We start from the raw sequence: 27,155 nt of genomic DNA, 5'->3' as shown, positions 1-27,155 counted from the left end.
AAAGTTAATTTAAAGGTAAACAACTGCACTGACAGGCATGTTGTTGTCCTGTGTGCAGACACACTGGAGTGTATATTGGTGCAAATACACAAAACTATGCATTTTTTCATCTGTACGCAGATCGACACCATGCCAATCAGTGCAGAGACATAGCGGAGGGGAACACATTGGTTTTTCTCCATCTGCAGACAGAAGAGAAGCCAAGGCTGCACCATGTGAGACTATTAGTCTTAGTAATAGTGATGGAGGTTATCAGGTGGCCATACACGGGCCGATAAAAGCTGCCGACAGACCGTGTCGGCAGCTTATTGGCCCGTGTATGGGGCCCCACGACGGGCTTCACCGATCGAGATCTGGCCGAAAGTCGGCCAGATCTCGATCGGATGGGACAGAAAATCCCGTCGGATCGCGGCCGCATCTATTCGTTGATGCGGTCCCGCAATGCCCGTTTGGGCATCGTTAGGATCCGATCGTTGGGCCCTAGGGCCCACGATCGGATCAGCCGATATTGCCCACCTCAAGGTGGGAATATCGGAGGGAGATCCGCTCGTTTGGCGACATCGCCAAACGAGCGGATCTCTCCATGTATGGGCACCATTAGAAAGGCAATGTAAGCAATTCAGGATAAACAGTAAAAGTCAGAAAATTTGCACCATGTCTAGTAAACCATAGCAACCAATCAGATGCTTTCACTCAATTTGGCAATTAGTGGCTGCTTACTGATAGTATACCTTTAAATTTAAATGGAGAAAGAAAACAGAAAAAAAAATCGGCAAATGATAACCAAGAGGGAGAGAAAAGCGGATTGGCTTGCCAAAGAGTTCTAAAGCACTAGGATAAGGACTTCCCATGAGCCATCTAGAGCAGAGAGGGACCATATTCAGCAAGATTCATTTATTTAAGAACAAATTTCACTTATACAGATTTTTTTTTTCCCTCAGAACAAATCGAGTTTTTGTTTTGTACACAAGTTGGCGGATTTCTCCTTAAAGTGCTGTTATTACATTGTCCAAAATACAAAATATGGTAAAATCAAACAAATATAGAAAATAATTCAAATAACTTAAAAAAATACTGTTTTAATAAGAATCACAGTACATTGTTACCCATTGCACGTAGCCCCCAGTTACTATGCCGCCAGTAACAGAGGGGAAACAGTCTCTGCTACCGATGGGCTTATGTGGAGACATACAGGAGAATTAAATAGTAAAACAATACATTGGACTTTTTTGTTGTTTTTTTTTTTGCAAGAATTGTCTTTAAATATATATATATATGTATATATTTATATTATATATATAATATGTGTCCGTTATTCACAATGCCTTATAATACAGGGCTGATCTCATCTCTGGATCACTCTTGGCTCAGATTCCTTAGTGCTCAGGGCTCCTGATGAATCCTGTACAAAATCTACAAGTTCTCTGATAGTCCAGGGGGGTCTCTCCCCGGCCAGTCCTGCGTGCACTCTTGTTCCCACAGATCCAGGAAATGGCTTGGTTTGTGCTGCGCTCCTGCTTATCTCCCCTTCATGGTGCTGGAGGGTACATGAGCTTCCGTGGTGCCCAGATGTAGCTCAAGGGGGTAGGGGTTGAGCTCTGAAGGAACAGCTCCCTGTGCAGGGTCTTGGTGTCAGCATCTTACAAGAGAAATGATGGAAAGCGTTATGGACTGCTGAAGGAGAACAGAGACCCACCATAAATTCCCTAGCTTATGCTCTCCTTAACCACTAATACTGAACATGAGTTTTTTGCAAGGAGGACCCCTGTCACCATGTGCTTCAGACATTGCACAAAGGGCATAGAGAGGCTCCTTTTTACTGAACGCCCATTGGTACACCCTAACTTGCAAATCTGAATAACTCTGTTCTGGAGCACTATGCCTTGACCGGAGGCTCTGATTGCATTTGCAGGGTGCAGAGTAGTAGCCTCCATGAATATTGGCAGTCTACAGGGGCCTCTGTTTGGCAGTACACCTAGTTTTTATGCAACCAAAACTTGCCTCCAAGCCTGAAATTCAAAAATAAGCATCTGCTTTGAGGCCACGGGGAGCAACATCCAAGGAGTTGGAGAGCCACATGTTGCTCACAAGCGACTGGATGGGAACCACTGCTATAGAGGAAGCTTCCTCTATAGGCGGCATTGGAAGCAGAGCGCATCAGCATGGGGCGTATAGTGGTTGGAGTCCAGGTGGGAAGTGGGTGAGAATTGGTGATAGGAATGTGCTGGGAGCCTCTAAAGATGTTTTTGCAGGGGGGCCCAGCACACTCTAATTATGCCAATGAATGAGGCCTTTTGTGTTCAGGTTGATTGTTTTAATACTAGCCTAAATCTCTGTAAACTTTAAGAAACTACCATGTTATGAACACCTATTGCTCTGTTTGTACAGGTTACAAACATTTGCAACTATAATTACAATCTATGCTACTTTTGGTCCGATTTATTAATGGAGTGTCAGTACCAACACTGATTAGCAGCAGCACTGAGCACTAACACCTGGCTAAATCTTCACTCGCCAGAGCAAACTGCATGCAGGGAGAATCTATTTATTTCCTGTTGTAGAAGGAATTTTTCCAGCACAGAAAAAACGGTTAAAAATACAGGTATGGGACTGTTATCCAGAGTGCTCTGGACCTGGGGTTTTCTAAATAACAGACCTTTCCTACTTCAAGTCTACTAGAAAATCATTTAAACATTAAATCCAATAGGCTGGTTTTGCTTCCTATAAGGATTAATTATATCTTAGTTTGGATCAAGTGCAAGGAACTATTTTATTATTACAGAGTAAACGGAAATCATTTTAAAAAATAATAGAATGAAGTCTATGGAAGCCATTTCATAATTCGGAGCTTTCTGGATAATGGGTTTCCGGATAACGGTTCCCACACCTATATCTGTAATGTGTTTCTGCTCCGTAAAATATACCATACCTTATACAGAACAGTGAAATTGAAGGAATTTGCACAGAGATTTTTCTGATTCAAAAAATAAATAAATTACTGCAATGAAGGCAATTAATTTTCCTGTCTGTACATACAATGCCAAGTACCTCCACATATATAGGGGATGATGTTGGTAAACTGTGCTCTCTGCATATGGAATAATGTACTACCCCCCCCCCCCGTGCGCGCTGTAAAATATCAGGATACAGAGGTATTTCATAACCTACTAAAAGTTTCACTAAATCATATGATTCTAAGTGACAACATAAATGTGCACCATTCAACAAGGATATTTTTGGAGGTTACTCGTGCCTCTTGTGTGTTAGAACGCTCTAAACATGGACAGTTCAGTGTATTTCCTCTCTACATAGATACAGAGAGCATCAGCTCTATACATACACATCGAAAGAAATGTTCTTTATCATCTATATAATACCAACACACAGATTAATGCTCTGTTCTAGCTCTGAAATAAACACACGTAATGATTAAATGGAGTAATAATCTATTCTCTCCTATATATATTTACATGGACATGCACACAAACCCCACACTCCTCTGTCTCCCCTGCTCTGTGACATACTTTCTCTTTATTTTCTTTGTTTCCTAATACCTTTTAATTTCTGCTGGATGGCGTAGCGTGCTTTCCTCTCCTGATCCAGTTCATTACACAGAGTGTCTGGGGAGAGAGAGAGAGAGAGAGAGAAAGGAGACTTTAGCTTATTGTGCTCAATGACAGACTCTTTTCCAACAGCAAACTCCTTACCTGCCAGAGAGGACAAGGCATAAAATAGTTATATAGAAAGTTGGGATGAGACAAGTGTTTAGGAAGGCAGACAAGCAGATGGACAGTCACAGACAGAATAAAAGTATAAAAGCATGAACTGCTTTTTTTAGAACCCCCACATGTTTCTTTTATTTAACGTTTCTGGGTAAGGGCAAGACACCAGTCCCCAGTTGCTATACAATATTTTATTGCATGCTTTATTATGTACATGTAAGGTGGCTTTTACATGTTTATCCCTCTGCCATTGTGGCATGCTGCGTGAAAGTATCACCCGTATGTAAAGGGTCCTTAAGAGGAGGGTTATGTTCATGGCTTCATTGTGATTGTTGCCGGGAGAGTTCGGGTTAAGTGTTTGCTCTACGGCTACTGGATAAAGAGCAGTTTGTTAGAAGTGAGTTACAGTAGGGAGGCTGCCTGGGATTCTGTGCTGGGAGGCAGATGGATACGAGCAGAATTAAACACAATTCGAGGCATTAACACGCAGGTAATTTTACGCCTCGATTTTTAATTTAGAAACCCATGCAAATTAGTGTGCGGAGGAGTTCAATCACTGTTTGGTAATAGTGCCTGCAAGGCCTGAGCAAGGCTGGTTTGCTGTTTTCAGGCAAATCAGAGGATATTAAATAAGAAAAAATAATTGTTAAATTACCTTGCATTTAAACCTACGTGATTGAGGGTTTTTTTTTTTGGTAAACACTTTAACATGGAGGAGACGGGTTTCCTTACAGGGAAGGGATTCTTACCTCTGACTATCTGCAGTTGTTGCACCATCTCCTCACGGTAGGCCAGCTCCCTCTTCATCTGGTCCTGAAAATTATCTAGAAAACAGAGAGCAGCCATTTAACCTTATGTTATGTTACTTATGTTACTGTACAGTCAGCTCTGCTGCCTCTGCTAAGTAACTGAATTTATACTCCCATACATTTAAGTCTTTTGAGTCCACACAATTCCACAGCACAATTGCAAATTGGTAGTTCCCCTTAAAATGTAATTTTAAGATAGCAGTATTGTAAGACAATTTGCAATTAATCTAGACTTTTTTGTTGTTCTATTTGCTCTTTTGTTTTTTTTGTACCGCAATTTTCATGCTTGAAACTTTACCTGCTTCTTGGTTGCTTGGGCAAATCTACCCTAGCAACTAGCTAGCAGTTAGGAAGGAAGTCAGAATGGAATTTAAATAGGATCATGAGCAATAAAACAAAACAATAACTAAACATCTGTGCACATTTCATCATAAAACACTAAGACAGACGCAATGGCACTCAGTGCAACTATGCAGAAGTGAGAGGAGCCTCATTATGTGCACAACCTTCATCTATACAACTTGCTCTCGTACATGAGGCTTTAAATCTCTGGTTGATATAGGTGACTGCCCTGTTGCACATTTGCCCCATGATAGAATATGAGACTGACTGACAGCTATAAAAGCTCCAATGCTCACAAGGCCATATTTCCACTTTGTGACCTGGACCCCAAAGATCTTACAGTGAATGATCAGAGTCAAAATCTGGTACTTGAAAAGGGAGCGCCCATTTTCATTTTTAGGGGCAATCTTGTGATGTCACAGTGAAATACGGTTAATTGCTTCAGACTTTCCTATTGGCTATTCATTCTAATTAACAACAAAAATGACAAGTACATATTGTGTTTAAAGTGATATGGACACTTAAAAGCTACTTTTTAAAATATGAATGTACATTAAAAGTAACATATAGGTCATGTTTACTGTTTTTTTACTGAGAGGTCTGTTTTGTAAGTAATTATTAGTTGAAGTTTCTAAACCTGACTGTTTTACCAACCTGACTGTCCCATCTCAGCCTGTCAGTTTAAGTTTCTAATTCTAACAGACTCCTGCTGCACAAATATAGCAGCCCCCTCATACAGGAACATGGGGCATCAGACAGGTAATATAAAAGCATCAGGCAATACTTTATAGCAAAATTATAAGTAGCATGCAAAGCCAATATTATGATTGATGCAAAAAAGGTTTAATTTCTGGTGTCAGTATCTCTTTAAGGCCGTCATACGACAGGCAATGGCTATTTAATTAATAATGTCCAATTTTAGAGCACTTTTGTCTTGAGGAAACAGCTGTCAGTTGGCACATACATTGGCATATCTCTGAACAAGCCTAGTACTGTAAATGAGTAAAGTATAGTATTACTGTATTGCATGAACATGCACCTCCTCTGTCCTTTCCACTGCTAATCTACTAATAGGCCTGAGATATTCCCAGGTAGGGGACGCTTGTACTCCTTGTGTTTGGTTTTGAATCATTCCTTAAGGTTTTCATTTAGTGCCTTGAGCTGCTATGTGTTACAGAGCATACACCCGCTCTATGCAAGCACAGAACAGCTTATAACAATATGTAAGTTAACCCACAAAGCTGTATTGAAAAGAAAACTATATGAATTATAATAGGTACAGGTAGGGGACCAGTATCCAGAATGCTTGGGACCTGGGGTTTTCCGAATAATGGATCTTTCTGTAATTTGGATCTTCATACCTTGTCTACTAGAAAGTAATAATCCAATAAGGATTAATTACTGTATATCTTAGTTCAAATCAAGTACATGGTATTGTTTCATTATTACAGAGAAAAGGGGAATCATTTTTAAAAAGTTGGATTATTTGGATAAAATGCAGTCTATGTCTATGACAGACGGCCTTTCTGTAATGCAGAACTTTCTGAATAACGGGTTTCCATATAAAAGATCCCATACCTATATACCAAGTTGTTGACCTTTGTGCTGTTAAGTTGAAACTCTTGTAACATCATAGCATGGGCATCCATGACTGTTATTAGCACAAGGTATGCATGGTCTGATTTTCTGCATTTAAAGTTTACACGAGAGGCAGTGTGTTAACATCTATAGGACTGAATTACTGTTTGCATGGCAATAAAGACCATCCCATCTTTTATATTAGTGCAGTATGGCCACATGCACAGACAGACAGCAGCCAAAGTTCATTTATAGATATAAATGAACTTTGGCTGCTGTCTGTCTGTGCATGTGGCCATACTGCACTAATATAAAAGATGGGATGGTCTTTATTGCCATGCAAACAGTAATTCAGTCCTATAGATGTTAACACATCTATAGGACCTGATTGACACTGCGGGTATATATATCAAAGAGTGAAGTTAATAGGGAAGTTCCGCCACTCTCCATTCATTTCTATGGGATTTTATAGGCGTATTCATCAAAGGGTGAACTTTCACTTTCACCCATTGATAAATACGCCTTTCAAAATCCCATAGAAATGAATTGAGAGCTGCGGAATTTCACTCTAGTGGCGGAACTTCACTCTTTGATAAATTGACCCCAATGAGCTGACTTCAGCTTTTGCTTTGTGGAAAAAAATACAGTTTTTCACAAATTTCAGACTTTTTTCATCCGATTTTCACGATTTTTTTCCGCAATTTTCACCCGAAAACGTTGGGGTATTGCCCGAAACCCAGCACACATCAAAAAATCATTGGGACTTCTCCCATTGACTTATATGCAACCTCGACAGGTCTGAGATGCCGGATTTTCAGATTCGGACTTTTCCATCGTCTGGGTGATTTTTAAAAGTCTGATTTTATATTATAAAAATCACAAATTTTTAGTGATTTTTGCATTCGGAGTTTAGTAAATAACCCCTTAAATGTTTGGCACTGTAAGAACAGGACTATGCGTAAAACAGTGCCAACCTTAGTTGTAAAGATGTGACCAATTCTGCTCATGATGAATATGGGTTTGCACCTAAGAAAATTATGTGGGCAGTCTCTCTCCTTAAAGTCACTGCATCACAACTGATTGTGTAAGACTGGTAACCGGGTGCTTCTGACCCCCATCTGCACATGTATTGGGTCACTGGCATGCTCAGAACAGCATAAGCCAACCTTTAACTGAGACAAACAAATCTGTACTGTATAATAGCTGTGTCTAAGCCAGCTGAATCTGATAGATGTATGAATTGCTGTTAATACCTTTCAGACTCTGAAATTCCCGTTCCAGCTTTTTCCTCAAATCCATCTGTTCCACTAGCAGCTTCTGCAGCTCATCTATAGGAGAAGGATGCATTAGAAATGTAAGCACACCACATACTGTATCAACACATATACACATCAACACACATACCCTCCCCTCTGTGCTCACATCATGAATCAAGAGGGACAGCTTTGTAGGATTCACCCTCGCTGTAGGGTCCCTATGTCCCTAGTGGATACCATAGGACAGTGATCCCCAACCAGTAGCTCGTGAGCAACATGTTGCTCTCCAACCCCTTGGATGTTGCTCCCAGTGGCCTCAAAGCAGGTGCTTATTTTTGAATTCCAGGCTTGGAGACAAGTTTTGGTTGCATAAAAACCAGGTGCACTGCCAAACAGAGCCTCAATGTAGGTTGACAATCCACATAGGGGCTACCAAATGGCCAATCACAGCACTTATTTGGCACCTGAGAACATTTTTTTATGCTTGTGTTGCTCCCAATCTCCTTTTACTTCTGAATGTTGCTCACGGGTTCAAAAGGTTGGGGACCCCTGCCATAGGACATATCACACAACCAGTCTATGATCCTCACAAACCCCAGAGGGAGAGAATCCCATGTAACACCCAACATAAATGCACTTCATTTGGGCACAATTATCATCTATAACAGTGCATGGCTTGCAATCAATGATATTCCTTATAAGTTAATAAATAAAACAAGAATGCTAGTTGTGACCATCCTGTTCATTACAGCCTTAGGGGCATATTTATCAAGGGTCGAACTTCGAAAATTCGAATTCAAAAAGACCAACCGAAAATTAAGTTGAATTTTTTTTGTTGGGCCAAATAGGTCTGTTTTCGATCAAATAGGTCCGTATTCGTCCAAATTCGAATTGTTTGAATTGAAGGAATAGAGCATTCGATCGAATTCGAATCAAAGTTTTTCCCAAAACAAATAGTCCACCAATAGACTCTAAATAGGTTCTAGGAGGTCCCCCGTAGGCAAAAACTGCAATTCGGCAGGTTTTAGATGGTGAATGGTCAAAGTTGAATTTTTAAAGAGACAGAGAATTTTCTGCAAATTCTAATCGGATTTGGACTATTCCCTAGTCGAAGTACACAAAAATAGCTTGAAATTCGAAATTTTTCAATTCCAAAATTCACCTCGACCTTTGATAAATCTGCCCCTTAGTGTCTATTATATATCAGCCATAAATCTGTTATTAAACGGTCAGCAGGTGGACTGTTATATCCCACAACTAGCAGAATGGATACTTTTGGACCCTTCTCTACATCAGGTAGTGCATGACATATAAAATATATCATGTGAAAGGAGGTTTGTTAGTATGATATCAACAGCAGACATTAAAGTATGAGGGGATAGCTTGTGTGCAGGGTTGCTTCTTCTTCTCATGTTAAGTAAGTAATGTTGACACTGCTATCAGACCTTTACTTTACCCCCCCCCCCAGCTGGATAGGATGTAACAGACTTAAGCTAGCCATAAATATGGAGATCCACCCACTTGATATCTCCCCAATATGCCCAGATGGGCGAAATTTAGCTGATCTGATCGTGAACCCGAGGGATGTGCAGTCGGATCGAGGACCGTATCAACAAACGAGTTTTGGCCAGATATTGATCGGGGAGGCCGGTTGGAGGGCCCCATAAACTTGGCAATAAACTGCCAACATAATCTATCAGCAGCTTATATCTGCCCGTGTATGGGGGCCTTTAGGGCTGATGCCAGAGAAGGGTTGCTGGAGTGTGGCACGTAGTATGTGGTGGCACGTGTTGGTATCCATTTAAATAAATAAATGAAAGCTATGCCTCAGTAAAGGGATTATTTATAGACTGCAGCTGAACAGGTTCTCATTATTATGTGTTGTTTGTGCTCATGTTGACTGTAGAAGAAGATCCTGCATAGAAAGCCAATATGCCAGCTCATTCACAAATACATAAATACAATTCTGCATATATGTTAGGCATGCAATAGTATGTGCCTTCAAACATTCTTGTTATTGACATCCAGGGTGATAGCAGCAATGCCAAAAGGGAAAGACTTAGGATCATGGTGGCTTGAAGCTAATAATGCCCATATTCTGTATAAACCTTTAGAGAACTTTGAAGGGAATTTCGATACCCTAATTTAGAATTGTAGGGGGTATTGGATTACAGGAAAAAGGTTTTCTGGTGTAAGGAAGTGCTGTGTCAAGGTGCATGGGTTAAAGGAATGCAGCCCTAAAACACGAAGTTGGGGGTTGCTTTGAAAAACAATGGTGCTATCATGCATAAGACTTGCCTTTACTGTCCATAGTGGATGAGCTCCAACCATGGGCATTTTATATATAAACAGATTGCAGCTTTTTTAAGAGCTGGAGGATATGAATTGGTACAGCTGGGTACAAGGAGGCTGAATCATTAGTAAAATATATCATTGTAATAAACAAAAACCATAATTTACCTATGAAATATATCAGAAATTGTGCTTATTAAAAACATGCTTCACTAAAACTTGTGCATAATTTACAAAAAAAATACCCCCTGTTGTATAATGTGCGGCTGTTTGGAGTCAGCTCAGAGGTCCATGACCAGTATAATAACATGAGACATGTAGCCTTGGGAAGGACAGAGAACTACTCAGTGACTTTATATTTTGAAATGGGGAAACATTAATCCCTATCAGGCCTGGACTGGCAAACTGTGGTTTTTGGCAAATGCCAGAGGGGCTACTGTAAGATGTCATAATCAATCACTATTAATTGGGCTGGTGGCGGGCTGTTTGGGCCTCTGTGTACTTGAAATGCCAGGGCCTATTTATCGTACTTTTTATATTCGGATCTTTTAATAACTTTCATAGCATTACTGATTTTAGAGAATTAGTGTTTAATCGCAGTTTCAAAAAGCGCTATTAAAACGAAGATTCGATATTAAATAAATGAGACATAAATTTAAGGAGCACAGCATATTGAAAGTCTAAAACAAGATTTGCATAAAAAATGTAAATATACTGGGCTATATAATTTGACATGGAGCATTTGCGGTCTACAAACAGTTCTCTCTTTGACTCTAGAAGTACGAACTTAATAACATGCCATGGACATAATTCCATTTTAAGAATGTCAAGGTTTCTATATGCACAGACTTCTTCAAAAACAGGTTTTGTTTATCCTGTATTATAGTGGAGTAAATGTTTCTGGGACAAAGGCCTTCAGTGCTTGGTACCTGTACAGCAAAAGCTGCAATATATTACTGGTATAACAACCAAAATGTTTTCTGACTGCTTGAGAAGCCTCTGACAAGAGGGAATGGGAGAATTAATAGAGAGCTCACTGAGGCAAGAAATAAGGAGTACAAAGCCTTTCAGCCTTTGTAAAGTTAAACACCCTTCTTATGAAAGATACACAGCACTGGGATGTGCAGCTAATCTCTCATTTTATCAGTAACAAGTTAAATAACATAGTGTGTGTGTTTGTGTGTGTGTGTGTATGTATATATATGTATATATATATATATATATATATATATATATATATATATATATATATATATATATATATATATATATATATATATATATATATATATATAAATGCACATATAGGGAGAACACACAAACACCATAGGTGCAGATATAACACACACTGCGTATTGATATGTACACATTGCATAATAGTAAATAGTATGCCGCTGCATACATTATGCTTAAAGTTGGCCTGAAGGTATAGCCACATATGAGATGTGTAAGATGAAAATGCCACCCACCTTTTGCCATGTTCTCAATGTCTTTCTCTACAAACTGGGTCCCAGTGACATCGATCGGACTGTCTTCCTCTCCTGCGAGCGAACAGCATGTACAGTGAGACTATGTATTACTCCAAAGGAAGGCACATTCCCTTTACTTGTGGCACTATACCAGCCTTACAACACAATGACTTCTCCATTATCCAAAAATGCTAGTGAAATGGCTTTAAATCACTGAAAACGTTGCTAACACGAAACACAATAAGAAAATAAGAACATGAAAAAAAACTATATCAAATATCTTTTGGGTACAGTTACAGGCTCTGCTGCACAGAGGTTTGTATTGTTTTACAGAACTGACTCTATATTATCCTGATATTCATTCCTTTTTGTGTACAATGCCAGCTAAGTCACGTTAAAATAGTCTGAGATATACTGAGAACATGGTGGCACCATTAGTAAAACAACTGTATCTGCTTCATCTGCAAAATGCACCTTTAATTTACTAAAAGAGAGGGGCTCTGTATGCAATTTAATGTTCTGTATTCCCCTATGCATAGGCAAGAACTGTGCTGTACAGTGTAGGAGCTATGACTGGAACTAGGTAAGTCTCCTCTGTTTCTCATATAGCTGGATTCTATATGGGGCACCAAAGAAGCTATGGAAAGACCTAGCTATATCCTGTGTAAGGTATAACATAGGGATGTCTCACTTTATCCTGCAAGTAATGCAGATGTTGGACCCAGTTCAACATCAAACTATAAAAGGAGTTAAAGGGGTAGTTAACGTTTTAGTATATTATAAAATGCCCTATTCTTAGCAACTTTTTTTTTGGGCTTCATTATTATTTTATATAGTTTTTGAATTATTTGCCTTCACCTTCTTCCTCATTCCAGCTTTCAGATGGGGCCATTGACCCCGGCAGCCAAAACCCAATGCTCTGTAAGGCTACAGTTTTACTGTGTTTGTACTTTTTATTCCTTGTTTTTCTATTCAGGCTGCTATTTATCTCCCAGTCTCTCAATTACACTACTGCCTGGTTGCTAAAGTAAATTGGACCCCAGCTACCAGATAAGGTGTGAGAGTCCAAACTGGAGAACGCAGAAATCATGCAAAATGCACAAAAAAAGACGAGGATATCTCAAAATATTACTGTCGACATCATACTAAAAGGTAAATTTTAAGAAAACCCATCTTCCCAGTGACTATAAGCAGGTCAGCATTGAATTACACTGGTACCTTATTGCAGGTGCACTAGTGTCAAATAAGGTGACTGCAACCTTGCACAGCAACTAGTCTGATTACACTATTCTATCTGCTTTAAAGCAATCAAAGTCAATGGTTGATTGGTTGTATTTCCACCTATGTCAGAAAGGGAGGAACACTCATTGCAAAAGCTATTCAAGAGATTTCAAATCAGTTAGTTGTACTACTTTTTTTATTTAATTGAACACCAAGGCCACCATTTAAATTACTGATAGAATAAGCGAAAACATCTACGGAAGGTATTCAATATGTTGGCATTGCAGCTCACACGAGTACTCAGTGACTAGTTGAAAATGCTGGGAGATGGCTATAAATGTATTCTCTGATCTAGAACGTACCAGGAATTTTTAGAACGTAGCATCTATTTTATTACACCTACTTTCTACCAGCCAACTTAAAGAAGGAACCCCACCTTTTGTCCTCCACACTGCCTTAATAGTCTAAAACAGCAGAAAAGTATCTGTATCTGTAAACCTACAATATGGTGTACATTGGGTTTTACTAATACCTGTGCACCAGTAGAATTGCTGCAGAATACTATAATATTCAGGAGATGTAAGTGCATTATTTTAATTAAGATAAAATGCAGAATGTTTGCAATCAGTTACTTAAGATAAAATGCAGAATGCTTGCAATCAGTCACATGCAGAAAACAAGAAATATACAAATCTGGACCCAGGGTATCACCTTTATTATTAAAAAAAGAACTCCGGGATGGAAAAAAAAAAATACAGAAAGATACATTTCCATTCAGAGAACATTCTTTAAACAATTGAGTCGGTTATTTAAATATTTATCTGGTGAAAGCTTGAGGGGACAAGCCTTTTTACTGCTGATTTAAATCTCCTACTATCGATTCTGAATAAGCAGTGCCAAATATGTATTATTAATGGGAGCATTAAGCAGGAGGATGGGGGTAATGCGCACATTTTATAGGATCTGGAAGCAGAATACAAACTGTCCATTTATTAGACAAGTGGGAGAGGAACATTCTCTATCTGCTAAACATACACGATGGTGGAAACATTAAAATGATATACTACATAGGGCCAGAGATAGCACCTACCTCTGTCAGTGTGTAAGGGGCTTGTGTGGGATAAATGACTCCTTTGGTCTTGGAATGCTTTCCTGCTGTCCAATTCCTCAGCAGTTGAATGACTGTCCTCTGAGTCTTGCTCTTAAAAAGTAATAAACCAGTTTTTAACTCTAAGGAAGCACAGAACTTGCACCTGATACACATACAGTTAGACGGGGGCAACTGGCCTCTAAGGCATTGTTGAAGTTGAGCCGATAAATATTAAGTTATATGTAAACATTACACAGCATGGACCCTATGAGTTAACAGGCGCTGGAATCTTATCACCATGTGATTAATTTTCGTGCCAGAGAAAGAAACTGTGACCTTGCAGGATAATTTAATGAGCATACTGTTAATAAGAACCCATGTCCACATCGTTAACGCATTAATATCCCCAAAGAATAATACTCCTCGCATTAACACAGAGAGAAGTAACAAATAGTCGCCAGTTGACCAGGCTCCATATGATACTGGTCAGGAATTAACAGTTAGAAGTCACAATAAGATGTTACGGAGAGAAAGGGGTGTCTGTGAGGGTTGATAAAAGTTCTTCCATAACTGAGTGGCTTCCCTGCGGATGTAAAGATAATGAGAGGGCAGCTCTCCCCAGCCAGGCGCCAGCTCCAATCTCATTTCTTACCATTTGGATCCATGTTGCACAGATATGAAGAGGAGACGCCTTGGTGTGAGTTGTTGCCCTTCATGAGGTGAGGAAGGTCTGTCATCTGCTTTGCATAAACCTGTGGGATACAGTGGCAAGTTATATGGATCTACCAATCCATCTCGCTTACATACAGGAACACGTTATCTAATACCTAAATGGAGGTCAGCGATTTCCAACTTTTCCCAACACTGGGTCAGTTATCCATTATACCATGTGTTCAAGGGCAGCGTAATACAATTTTAATGTTGAACTAAGCTCTTTGGGGCAATGGATATCTCCATGAGGTATGTAGCTATGCTTCAAGCCTTAAGTTGGATAGCCTTGATGCAGACTGTATGAACATGATCACATGATCACTAGTTACCTAGGCCTCATACACAAATATCTTTCCCATTTAATTGTAGTTGAAAAGCCTACATTTATGTAATTTCTGTTAGCAAGATACTCTTGTTGTCTGACCTCTACTGAACTTGCAAGGGATTTTAGATCCAATTGCACAAGGTTCTAAGTCAGATGGAGTTCCCACAGTCACACCAAAGTCATGAAACTGTGGAACTTTATTCTAACTGCTAAAGGTGGAACGAACGTAATCACATGTCCGAAGAAAGGGTTTCTCCTGCACTGTGCATGCAGGCTAATCTAACTACTTTTGAAAATGATATACAAAGTCCAAAAAACTGCAGCACACTGGCAAAGTAAATCAATTTTACTATGTGAAATTTATTGGCTCCAATTCAAGTAGACAAAAATGGCAACGTTTCTGGTCTCACAGGGCCCTTTATCAAGCTGATAGGCTTGATAAAGGGCCCTGTGAGGCCCGAAACGTTGCCATTTACATAGCAAAATTGATTTACTTTCCGATAACACATGAAATGAATAGCAACAATTGCTCTAAGGTTCCAGGTAAAAGGCTCCATAAGATACAACAAGTTTATAAGCAGTCAGGTACATGATGATACAGTGTGGCCCTTCACCCGCAGCAAATTGTCATGGTTATACTAAATAAATGGTGGGGGTTCCCATTGAATAAAACATAATCAAGAATAATGTTTATATCTGAGAAGGGAAGCCTTTTCTGAGCAGCAGAGGAAACATGATATCATACAGTATTTTCCCCAAAGAGATCCACTGCATGGTTATGGATCTTCCCAAGATATCTATTTGTGAGATGATTAGCGTATCCTTTCCTTAAGATCTGGGCAATCATTTCTGATCTTAAAAAGGACAAGCGTTTCATTCGACATAATTATTGATGAAAATGACTGCAATTATGAGCAATCTCTTCAAAGGGCAGCCCCCTGTATGCCGCAGCCTTGGAGCATGAAAGGACGGGGTAATTAAGCAAATGTAAATGTGCATGGAGAAAGCCTTACAGGTGTTCCAAACATAGGGAGAGAAAAAGGGAGAACACAAAGAAGGTTTAAATGAAGGGGGGGCTGGCGGTTTATTACTAAAGTAAATGCTATTACCTGTAATTATATGCTCTTCAATTAAACAGATTTATTTGACATTATCCCTTGGAAACAGCAGGGAATATTTAAGTTCTGTCATCCTTTGTAAACAAGGAAATCATGTTTAAAATGATATCATTCAAACCCTCGCTCGGCTTCCATACTCACACCGATTCTGTATTATGGGGACCTGGCCTGATTGTTTCAGTGAGAAGATGCTAAGACCAACACCTGGCCCTAAACCTGCTGACCGGCCGCTAAAATACTGCAGTCTTGTGTTGCGCCTCATGGTCCCCATGCAAACACTTTTTTGCACAAGGAAAGAAAATGTAATTTAAAGCAACTTTCCAACACACATTCACTAGGAATTGTCAATGGTTTCAAAGTTATGTTGCTAATCAAAATAGAATCCGACTGTTTACATTCTCTGCACTCCTGGTTCGGACTCCTAAAATATAGTGTAAAAGACCTGGAAACCCAACTGCTCCTAAACTGTTTCAGGAGTCAGACCCAGTGTAATGGGATAAATTAACATTGCTTTCAGTAGCAATTGCATTAACAAACAACTTTAAAACCAATGGAAATTATAACAATGTATATTGAATAGTTGCGTATAATTATATTTTCTTCATGGGGGTGCAGGACCCCTTTAACATATACAATTCATTCAGCAATCACTTGGAATAACATATTTTAGCTACTCAAGCAAATACCTGCAAGCGCCAAGCACTATTAGCTGCATGTGTCATTTAATCCAAGAGACCAAGCAACTCCATGTCAAGACCATGATCCAGTCCTAAATTTATAATTCCATTTACTGCTCTTTGCCACTTAGCACAGAACGAAATAAGGTCATAAAAATTGAAGAACTAGATTATTATCTCCCTGATTAAATGGAGTTACTGCTGTCTCCTCTTTTTATACGCCCAAGTCCAGACACGTGTGTGGATTCTGCCTGGCTAAAGGCATTCTACAAGTTTAGAAATGACAGATATAAACAGAGATATGGAGCCATCTGCACTAAGTGCGACTTCTAATGATATAATAATATAAATGACTTCTTGCACAGGACTCCAAATATAAAAAGATTGTGTGCATTGGGAAGAATGTTTTTCTATAAGAAAGTGAAGGCTCTTCAGCCAAAGAGGTTCTGCAGCAGCTGCAGACTTTGCTCTAATGGCAGTGGCCGATGGGGAGACTTGTCGTCCGCGATTATTAAGGCACGACTGTGAGCAGGGGCTGTGGGACTCCCGAAAAATGCATCTCTGTTGGAAAGAACTGAAATTGTGGTCAGTAAAACCAAAATATCACTAAATCAACCAAAGTTGCCTCTGGAGGAAACTTCGGGCAACTTCGCAATATGTTGGTTTTACCGCCAGCGATTTCAGTTAGTTCCAATGGAGACACGTTTTTGGGAGATTTGTTGCCCCAGTTGTGTATAATTAATTGCAGGCGACAAATCTCCCCATAGGCCACTGCCCGGACTCTCTAAATGTTCTGCTTTCAAAGGCAGCAGAGTCCCTGCAAAATCCAGGGAAATCACTGCCAATGTTTGATAGGTTAATCTACCCACGCTTAGAAAGACAAATAAACCCCAACACAATATGAGCCCTGATGGAGGCAGAGAAATTCTGTATCTCTTCAAAGATAAAAGAGCCCTATGCAAGTAAAGGAATAGATCCCATTTTCCCGGATACAAATACCGGCCATGCACTGGCATAACATCACGAGTGGGGACGGCATTAGACAAGTCCAATGAAGAGGTACAAATCAATAAAGACATATAAGTGAGTGCAGTAAGCATTGTAGAGCTAAGACTGTCTAGAGCAGTGCCATTCAATTGTTTCCATATAGTGGGACAATTATTCACTATAGAAAGTGTTCAGGAGCCAGATGATAACACAATGACAACTCGAGCTATTCAGCAGCCTGTTGGCCATATCCAACCCATGGAGCTCCAGTTGGAGACTTGCCCTGTCTTTAATCATAGCTGAGCCCTACTGCAGTGTTCTTAACAGTATACTGCCCACATAGGATTTGGGTTTCCTTTAAGACTGCTGCCCTATTACAAACAAAGTAAAATGGGGATGATGATTTGACAGCTGGGAAGTAGATTCAGTAATGTGACTTCAGGCATGGATCAGTTATCCAGAAAGATCCGAATTATGGAAAGGTCATCTCCTATAAACTCCATTTTATCCAAAGAATCCAATTTTTTTTAAATTATCTCCTATATCTATGTAATAATAAAACAGTACCTTGTACTTGATCCAAATTAAGATATAATTAATCCTTATTGGAAGCAAAATCAGCCTATTGGGTTTATTTAATGTTTACATGAGATCTATTATCTGGAAAACCCCAGGTTCCAAGCATTCTGAATAACAGGTCCCATACCTGTACTAGCAAAGCCCAGAGCGCTTTCACATTTTAGGGTAAATCTGCATTTATTTGCACTACTGTATTCAACATCCCAGACACAAATAAAGATGCTGTGTTCAGGTAAGCGCTTTCTCTATATCTGCATGATGTTCATCTCTGTGATCATCTATACTAGTTAAACTTGCCACACATAGGCCATTAGTTTCCACCTTATATTAGTCTACAGCAGCCAACCAATACAACTTGATTGGCAGATCAAGGTCTATTCACCTGTCACCGTGAACCAATATCACCCATCTGGAGTAGGGCATATCAGGGCAAGATCTGATCATTTGGATAACTCCAAACGAGCGGATGTTTCACTATACGGCCACCTTAAGTTGGCAGGAGAGGGGCACTCTACAGATGCTTAAACCTCTGATAAGACTAGCAAGATTTTTCCTCCTCTAAAACTGCCTCCAGATACCAGCAGGGAAGACAACACCTACAATAATGAGCAGCTCTCTCCCTTTAAAATAATTTGTAATGTGTATTTGACCAGCAATGTTAGGTAAAGGACATTCTCATTCTTAGTAGGATTTTCACACAACTGCATCACACTCCCATTTAATATTACACTAGGATACTCCCCCAGTGGGACTAGTTATGCTTCAGTTCTGGTCTTTCTGGGTGAATGCACTCACATACTGTATAAAAATGTTCATGAGTATAAGGCCTAGAAAGGAAAATAGAGGTAAGTTCCCAATGGTTGGACCGCGGCTCAGTCAAGCAACAAATGTAACTGTGTATAACAGCTGTATGAAATATAATGTATAACAGCTGTATGAAATATAATGTATAACAGCTGTATGAAATATAAAACAAACATGCTTCTGCTGGTCAATAAGGGCACAGTTTCACACCCACCAGCACTTCCATTGGGTGGAACTATTTTCAAATTATATCTTTCATGAATTTCCCCACACAACCAGCACTAAGGGGCAGACTTATCAATGTGTGACATTAGAGGTCACTACTTAAAACTCACCCACTTTGTATTCATTCCTATGGGATTTGTAGAAGCGCATTTATCAGTGGGTGAAGCTTAGGGTTTGCCAATGCGTTTCGAAAACTCCCAAAGGAATGAACAGAAAGTGGAGTTTTCAGTGGTGAGCTCTAATCTCACACTTTGATAATCTGCACCAAAACCTCCAAATTGCAAGAATGATGAAAAAATGGTTTAATTCCCTTTCTGAATCCCAGTCCCACTACCCCTGGCAGCAGAGACTGCGTGTTTAAAAATATTGTGTCATCCGAGAAAAACAAAAACTGTCACTGTCAGGTATTGGATTTGGTTCGGCTCAACACTAAGGTCCAGACTGTTTCTGCTGACCCATCCCAACCAAATCCTGGATTCAGCACATCCCTACTTAGAACCAATGGGATCAAACTGACAGGAACCAAAAATAGGACTTCCACCTGCCTCACAACTCATTCCATGTTCAATCAGTATCAATTCTTGTGAAAAGAAGAGTTAATATAATGAGACAAAATGACATAAATAATGTAGATACAGTATCTGTTATAATGGCCCCCAAATAATACCAGTATGGGACCTATTATGCAGAATGCTCGGGACCTGGGGTTTTCCGGATAATGTCTCTTTCTCTTATTTGGATCTTCTTATCTTAAATATATTAGAAAATAAATTAAACATTAAATAACCCCAATAAGCTGGTTCTGCTTCCAATCAGGATTAATTATATCTTAGTTTGGGTTAAGTACAAGCTACTGTTTTATTATTACAGAGAAAAAGGCAATCAATTTAAAAAATGTGGATTATTTAGAATAATTGAAGTCTATGGGAGACATCCTTTCCATAATTTGGAGATTTCTGGATAACGGATTTCCGGATAACGGATCCCATACCTGTATAGGAAAGAGCATACCTCTACTGTAAAACATTACAAGTGACTGAGGACTTTCCATGGCCATAAAAAAGCCAAAAGGCTGTAGGCTGAATTATCCACAAATTATGGAACTTCCAAGGTGACTTCTAATATCCTCATATTTTGCATTAAAGGGTACATTGTTTTGGTTTTTTAGAATACATGGTTCAGTGAGTCATGTGACAAGAGTGACATCAATAAGCCTGGATTAGAACTACTAACATCATTACACAGGATGCACCATATATATAAGAATATACTGTATAGACTATTCATGTCTTGTGTGCTATATATATGTATAATCTTCTAGTTGGGAGCTCACGGGTCATGTACTGGATACCACTAACGAATAGAAAATAAAGGGTTCCCGCAACAGAAATCTGAATCCCCACAGTCATCGCTTGTATGAAAACAGGGGGCAACAGGCAAAGGGGATGTAAACCAAAAATAAATAACTATAAAGTAAATTATGACAAATGAACGAAAATGTTATTTAAAGCAGCTTCCCAACACTCATTACAAAATGTTTGCATGTCCCTTTCTCTACTCCCGTCTCTGAATTTTGAAGCAATGTAGCAGAAGGCCACTGTGCCCCCAAGCCAGGCATGTATGTTATTCGGCTGGCTTCTGCTACATTGTTCTCGAGTCGGAACCGCCAGGGAAGAGAAAAAGATTGTGCGTTCACTTGCAAATAACTTGAAAACCATCAGCAATTGATAATGACTGTATATTGAAGAGCTGCTTCCAGTGATATTTGCTTTCATTAGGCAACATTTAATTGTAATTTTGGCTTTACGTCCCCTTTAAACTCCAAAGACAGGTGTTTTATTGTTATTTTATTACAGTGAATGATCCAGGAACTCTGTGACTTCTATAAGAAGATCATAAAGGAATTAAGATTGACTTTCAGATGGTGTTGGCGGGATGGGGCAGCTGGGAAAGGTTTGATTCCTTCAATATCCATTGATTGGCTGGACTTTTATGGAATGAAGTGGAATATCAGTAAATAAACAGAAGAAAGCTCATACAATCCTATGGGATTTAAATGCAAGTTCTTAGTGAATCTATAGTGGAAGGATCTGAGACCATATAGAATTCCCTACATGAAATTATGTTTATACCTATTTCCAAATAAAATGTGTGGGAGTATCAGTTATTTGTCCCTGATTATAAAATACACTTGGTGTGACCCATCTATACACTCCCAACCCTCCCCCAGGTCTCTTACCTCGTACCCGGCCACACTGGCTGGGCTTCCCCCGGGGCTTTGCTCTCTCCGTTCTGATCCCGGGGAAGAGATGCTGGACGGGGCCCCAGGGGCCAAATTTGCCGGCTGCCCGTTCTCCTCTTCGGGGAAGCGTCCGGACTCCACGTCTACGTCGGGCTCGTCGGCGGTGTCGGGGCTGGGAGAGGCTGATCTGTAGCTGGAGGTGTCACTGAGCAGGTCGGGGGAACTGTAGCCTGTGGGTCTCGCTGCCCCGTGATACAACTCTCGGCTTCCGTACAACTTGGCCAGACTCTCCGCGGCCTTTACCACCGGCCTGAAGGCGGAGATGTAGCGCAGCTTCCTCGGGGTGATCGGCTCCCCTGGCTGCCGTCCCTCATCCCCCGACCTCTCCTCCTCCCGGGTCGGTTCCTCCGCACTTTCCCCGCTGGGCTCGGCCTCCTCCGGTTCTCTCACTACGGCCGACTTGCCTGGGAGCTGCTGTTGTTGCGTCAGACCCGCGTATGGAGGAACAGGTAGGGCCCCGGCAGCCGCCGGCCAGAACACCGGGAAGGGCGGGTACACGGAGTCCTTGGAGGCGGGAGCAGTCGGCCAGAAGACCCCCGGCAGCCCCGCTGCTTTGGCCGCATCCCCGAGCCTCCCATCATCTTTCTTGGCGCACAGGCCGAAGGTCGGGAACCCGTAGGGGGGAGGAGGGAAAAGCGGCGGAGCCATTTTGTGCAACACCCCTGAGAAGCCCTTACTGGGCACCGGGATCAACGGGAAACTTCTGGCCGCGACTGCTCCAGGCTCCTCCTCCGCGGAAGCCCCGCGCAGTGTCTTGGCCGGAGGAGGAGGGGGCGGCGGGGCCAGTTCCAGGCGTTGCCTCGCGGAAGAAGAGCTGGAGGGGGAGGGGAAGGCTCTCTTGCGGGTGCCCCCGTTGAACATGGCTTTCACGTCCTCCCACGAGTGGGACAAGTCATCTGACGGGCTCGTGTCGTTGAGCTGAAGGTGCCGCCTCCAGCTGTTGAAGTTGGCGGCGTCGGGCTGAGTGTACTTGGAGTCGGGGGTGCGGTGTGAGTGGAAGATGAACTTGTTGGGGGAGAAGTAGAGGCCGCAGTAGGCGCACTTGATGCACTTGGCCCGGGAGCTGTTGTATCGGGCGGGGATGAAGCTTCCTCGGCTGCCCCAGGCGCACTCGTGCATCACATCGAAAGCGAAGTTTTCGGGCAGTTTGGGCGGCCGGTGCTCCCCCAGGAAAGACTTGCAGAGCCGCTCGGCCTCCCGTTTGGTGATCATTCCGCAGCGGCGGGAGGAGATGGGCATTGCCCCGGCCCTGCGCAAGATCTCCAGCTGGACAGGAGTGCACTGCACACACGTGATGCCCAGGGCCACCCGCCGGTTGTGGATCTCGTTGTAGCTGTAGCTCTTGAGCAGAGTGTTAGAGATCTGGGCCAGACACAGGCGCTCCTGTCCGTCTATCACCAGCGACACGATGGGCACCCCGTATAGGCTCGTCTCTCCCACCTGGTTAGGCTTCAGGGAGCCGGAGAAGGGCGGATTCTCCTGGGGACTCTGCTGCTTGGAGCTGGGGGGCGAGCTGGGGTCTCTCTCGGTGCTGATCCCCTCCATGCTGGCTCCTGGGGTGGGAGACAAGAAGGGGAGACAATCGGCTGAGAATAAACAAAATACTCCAGTATAACCCGTATCAGTCTGAACTACATCTCCCACAATCCCCTGCCAGTCAATAAACCTCATGGAGCTCACAGATACCGTATCGTATGTATCTCCCATAAACACTTGTTTCATCGGCCTGAAACTGGATGTGATTGTCTGATAAAACTGATTGTCTAGAGGAATGTGCCGATATCAATACATCGTGTATATAGTTGTGTTATCATCTGGGCCGGTGGGAAATAGGAAACTCGACATAATATTAGTAATTACTATTAATACTGTCCCTGCTACTTTCATCAAACCCTCAAATCAGGCGCAATTGTCTGCAAAGAACCCACCGAAGGAAATGAAATAAAAGCGCAAAGGGCAAGTAATTCGTGTGGTCTCTAATCATTTTGTATATTGAACATTTGCAGGAATAAAACCCCCGTGGAGAGGGGCTGCTTCTTATTTTAGAGCCCAAACGAAACCGGTTGCCGGTGGGACCGACTCTGTATTATACAGAAGTCTAATGTTTTAGCTGTTCAGTAACAGCCGGTTGATATCTACACAATCCGTAATTATTCCAATGATTTCATCGCTGGGGTTTCATTTTGCCCCGTTTACGAGGTATTTAAACTGCAGTTCTGGGGGCAAATTCTTTGTCAATTGGACACTTTCTTCATACCCCTAATCCCTGGACAAAAGGGAGACAAACTATTGTTATTTCCTTTTTTCTTTATTCATTTTTGTATGACCTGGAAACCAATCACAATTTCTCCTTCCATAATTCTAGAATTAATTTGTCCACTTTAAATCTGATCCCGGTGTCCCTTTCCTTCTGCCCAGGAGCCTTTCTTCTGTAGATTGTCAGCTCTTTGCTTCTGTCCATCAGGACAATTGTTTAAATGTTGAGTTAAAGTTAAATAGGGTAAATAACTGGGAGTGTTTGATCTCAATGCAAGAAGAGAATTCATTTCAGGATCTACTTAACTAGCATTAGAAATCATAGATATTTACTAATAAAACAATGTTTTACAGGCGCCGAACCGTTAAATGATTCTATTCCGTAGGCTTTTTTTCCCTTTAATTACCCTTTATTATTTCGACACTTTTATATATGTATATAAAGTACGCACTCCATAGAAGAATAAATATACATTTTTCTTTTAATTTTTTGTTAGGTATGAATTTGGAGCAATGTAAACAACTCCATTATTTTAATTATTCATATACTTTTAATGTAAAAAAAATAGCGGCTGTTTCATATCTTAGCACTGATGTACTTTAAAGGGTAAGTTTTCTTGCGCTCAGAGTATTATTTTCCGCTGGATAAAGGAATACCATGTTAGGTGGAACATTCCTTCTGGAAAAGTAATATTTGTTTTCTCGTTAGCACGACTTTAAACCTGTATTTATTAGCCTGTAATTGGCAGGTTCAAGCAGACATGGACATGAAATGAAATGTATAGAATGTATGAGGGAAATAACCAGGTGTCTGTAACTGGGAGCAGAGGGAAATGCCAGGAACTGTCCAAGGTACCAGTACCGCGCTGAACAGTCTCTATCTATCTATCCATCTGTCTGTCTGTCTGTCTGTCTATGTACAGATTGTAGGGCTGCTGCACACACCTCAAATGGAGATAATGCCCTGGTGCCAACAGATAAAATTGTAAAAAGAAAGCTGTTGCACTCAAGGGACTTTATGAAAAAAAATATATATATATATATATATATATATATATATATATATATATATATATATATATATATATATATATATATATATATATATATATATATATATATATAGTGAATAAAGTACCCCCTCTTGTAAAATATAAGGATATTATAAGTCACAGAGGAGTTTCATGACCATATAAAAACACGAGGCCGAAGGCCGAGTGTTTTTATACAGGTCATGGAACTCCGAGGTAACTTCTAATATCCTCATATTTTACAACTGGGGGTACTTTATTTATTATAATACACAAATTTTAGTGAGTCATGTGACAGAAATGACATCACTACTCACCGTTTATAACTGATGACATCACTACTCACCGTTTATAAGGATATAATTTACAGGATATTCATGGCTTTTGTGTATTATATTTATATATATATATATATATATATATATATATATATATATATATATATATATATATATCTTTCCAGTGAGTGGCCTCTAGGAATTGTATTCTGACAATTCTGATTATTTTATTGCATAGCTAAACTTGGTACAGATCGGGATGAAAACTGTTATACCTAATGGAGGCTTTATATGGATAAACCTCTGATTTGAAGGGCAGTACATTTAGATATGAGACCACCTGTATCCTCAGGTGAGCAACTGTCCTGCATTTGTAAGAACCCAGATTTTATCCAGAGTTTTAACCTTAATTCCTTAACCCAGAGGAAGGCCAACATAATCCAGCCCTTTGACCCCACTTTTCTACCGTTTAGGCGCCCAGCATAATCCGAAACTTCCTTTACTAACACTAAGTATACTCTAAGTATACTCCATCTTTTTGCCTTCAATCCAACCTGCCCCCTATTCACACGCCACGTCCTTTTCACGCGTGACAGCCTCGTTTATGTCAGGGAGACTTGGGTTCTAATATCCCACGAGGCCTCATTTTACCTCCTTACAATTCCCCCGACAAAGGACATTATTTATAACAACACATATTCCATTTGTCTTACTTGCACTCCCTTTACACACATGGTATCCCAGTGTCCTTTGTATTGCACAGGACATTCTCTTTTCGTTTCTAATCGTTTATAACAAGGGAATACAAGGAAATTCTGGTTTATATTAAAAGGAAATTCTCGTGCTGTACAAATTGTGGGAGACTTGTGTCAAAGCCGGTACTAAAGTCAAGTGTTGTTTTGAGTATGCATTTCCTTTTTTTTTTGTTCTAATCCCATTTGTGAGAGGTTTTAGTTCCTTAGCAAATCCAGCTATTCTGCCTTTTAAAGTCTTCCCAGAGGATAATCCCGGAGCAGATTAGTTGTAGCGTTTGTACAGGTCGGGCACGCTGCGAGACTGGAGAGATTCGGCCGAACAAAGCCGATTAGTCTAAAGGGATGATCAGGCCGGGGATTTTATAGTAATTACACACAATCACATGAACAGCCGTGTCCTGCTCCCACCCGTGGCCTTATCCCTGTCACCTTTACTTAGACAATTGTACCCACTAAAGGTGGCCATACACGGGCATATAAAGCTGCCGATATCGGTCCTTAGACCAATTTGCGATGACAGTAATAATATTGGCTGCCCAATATCCTTCTCGCTGTTATTTTCTGTACAACGAATGTCTGTGGATGATGTGAAAAGCAGTTGAGCAACTACCGATGATCTAAAACACTTTATAAAATAAATAAAATAGAGCAAGTGTAGAAAACGAGGGTCCTTACCTTTCCCGTGCCCCTTTATAAGGAGGATAAATGATCCACTGGTCCTTAAAAAAAACGACTTTATGGTCCAAACGGCCGTGGCATCGAGGCTAAAGCTGAAAATCGTTCTACATGAGCCGGAGGAATTGATGTCTGTGCGGCTGCGTCCGTGCGATGCGGCTGATCGGGAGTTGCAATGCGATCCAGTGACAGTTAAAGTAACAGGGAGGCGACTCCACTTAACGTTGACATATTCACATTAACTGCTTGTGTGCTGAATCCAGCCCGGGTAGAGGAGAGACAGAGAGTCAGGCGAGAAGGAAATCCGAAAGGTAAATGGGGGGATTAGGCACCTGTGAGTGTTTATCAGAAGCCCCTGCCCTTCCCCCTGTGTGAGTGAGTGAGGGAGGGGGACAGACTGCACCCTCTGTTCTACCAACTGACTGACTCACAGCAACTGCCCGGGACCCTTTAAATCGGATGTGTGGGAGAAGAGTAATCATGGAGATGATAATTATTACTAATTAATTGCTGGGTAAACAGAAGAGTATTCGATCCATTTCCCCTGATCTCCCTGATAGCACAGGATTGAGGCAACTCGAACAGACAAGTGCAGATCGGGCACGTGACAGGGAGAAGGGGCAAATTGCACAGATCGAACCCGGGGGGAGCCT

At 40.9% G+C, this 27,155-nt stretch overlaps 1 protein-coding gene across 2 annotated transcripts; it reads right to left on the bottom strand.

Annotated features, from left to right (window-relative positions):
- Positions 1-879: 879 nt before the first annotated feature.
- On the bottom strand, positions 880-26,939 carry skor1.L (SKI family transcriptional corepressor 1 L homeolog). 2 transcript variants are annotated; one of them, XM_018253318.2, is made up of 9 exons: positions 26,503-26,939; positions 21,445-23,060; positions 14,432-14,531; positions 13,780-13,890; positions 11,469-11,540; positions 7,705-7,779; positions 4,472-4,546; positions 3,555-3,620; positions 880-1,639 (listed from the first exon to the last, which is right to left on the bottom strand). In XM_018253318.2, the coding sequence occupies exons 2-9, from the start codon at positions 23,050-23,052 to the stop codon at positions 1,530-1,532; spliced, it is 2,217 nt and encodes a 738-aa protein (XP_018108807.1). In that variant the 5' UTR covers positions 23,053-23,060; positions 26,503-26,939; the 3' UTR covers positions 880-1,529. The 2 variants fall into 2 exon arrangements, with proteins under 2 accessions (XP_018108807.1, XP_018108806.1); XM_018253317.2 differs by lacking the exon at positions 26,503-26,939 and having other exon boundaries at positions 21,445-24,148.
- Between the last annotated feature and the right edge of the window lie 216 nt (positions 26,940-27,155).

Source organism: Xenopus laevis, chromosome 3L (assembly GCF_017654675.1).
Source record: "Xenopus laevis strain J_2021 chromosome 3L, Xenopus_laevis_v10.1, whole genome shotgun sequence".
Lineage (NCBI taxonomy): Eukaryota > Metazoa > Chordata > Amphibia > Anura > Pipidae > Xenopus > Xenopus laevis.
This window is presented reverse-complemented; position numbering and strand designations above follow the sequence as displayed.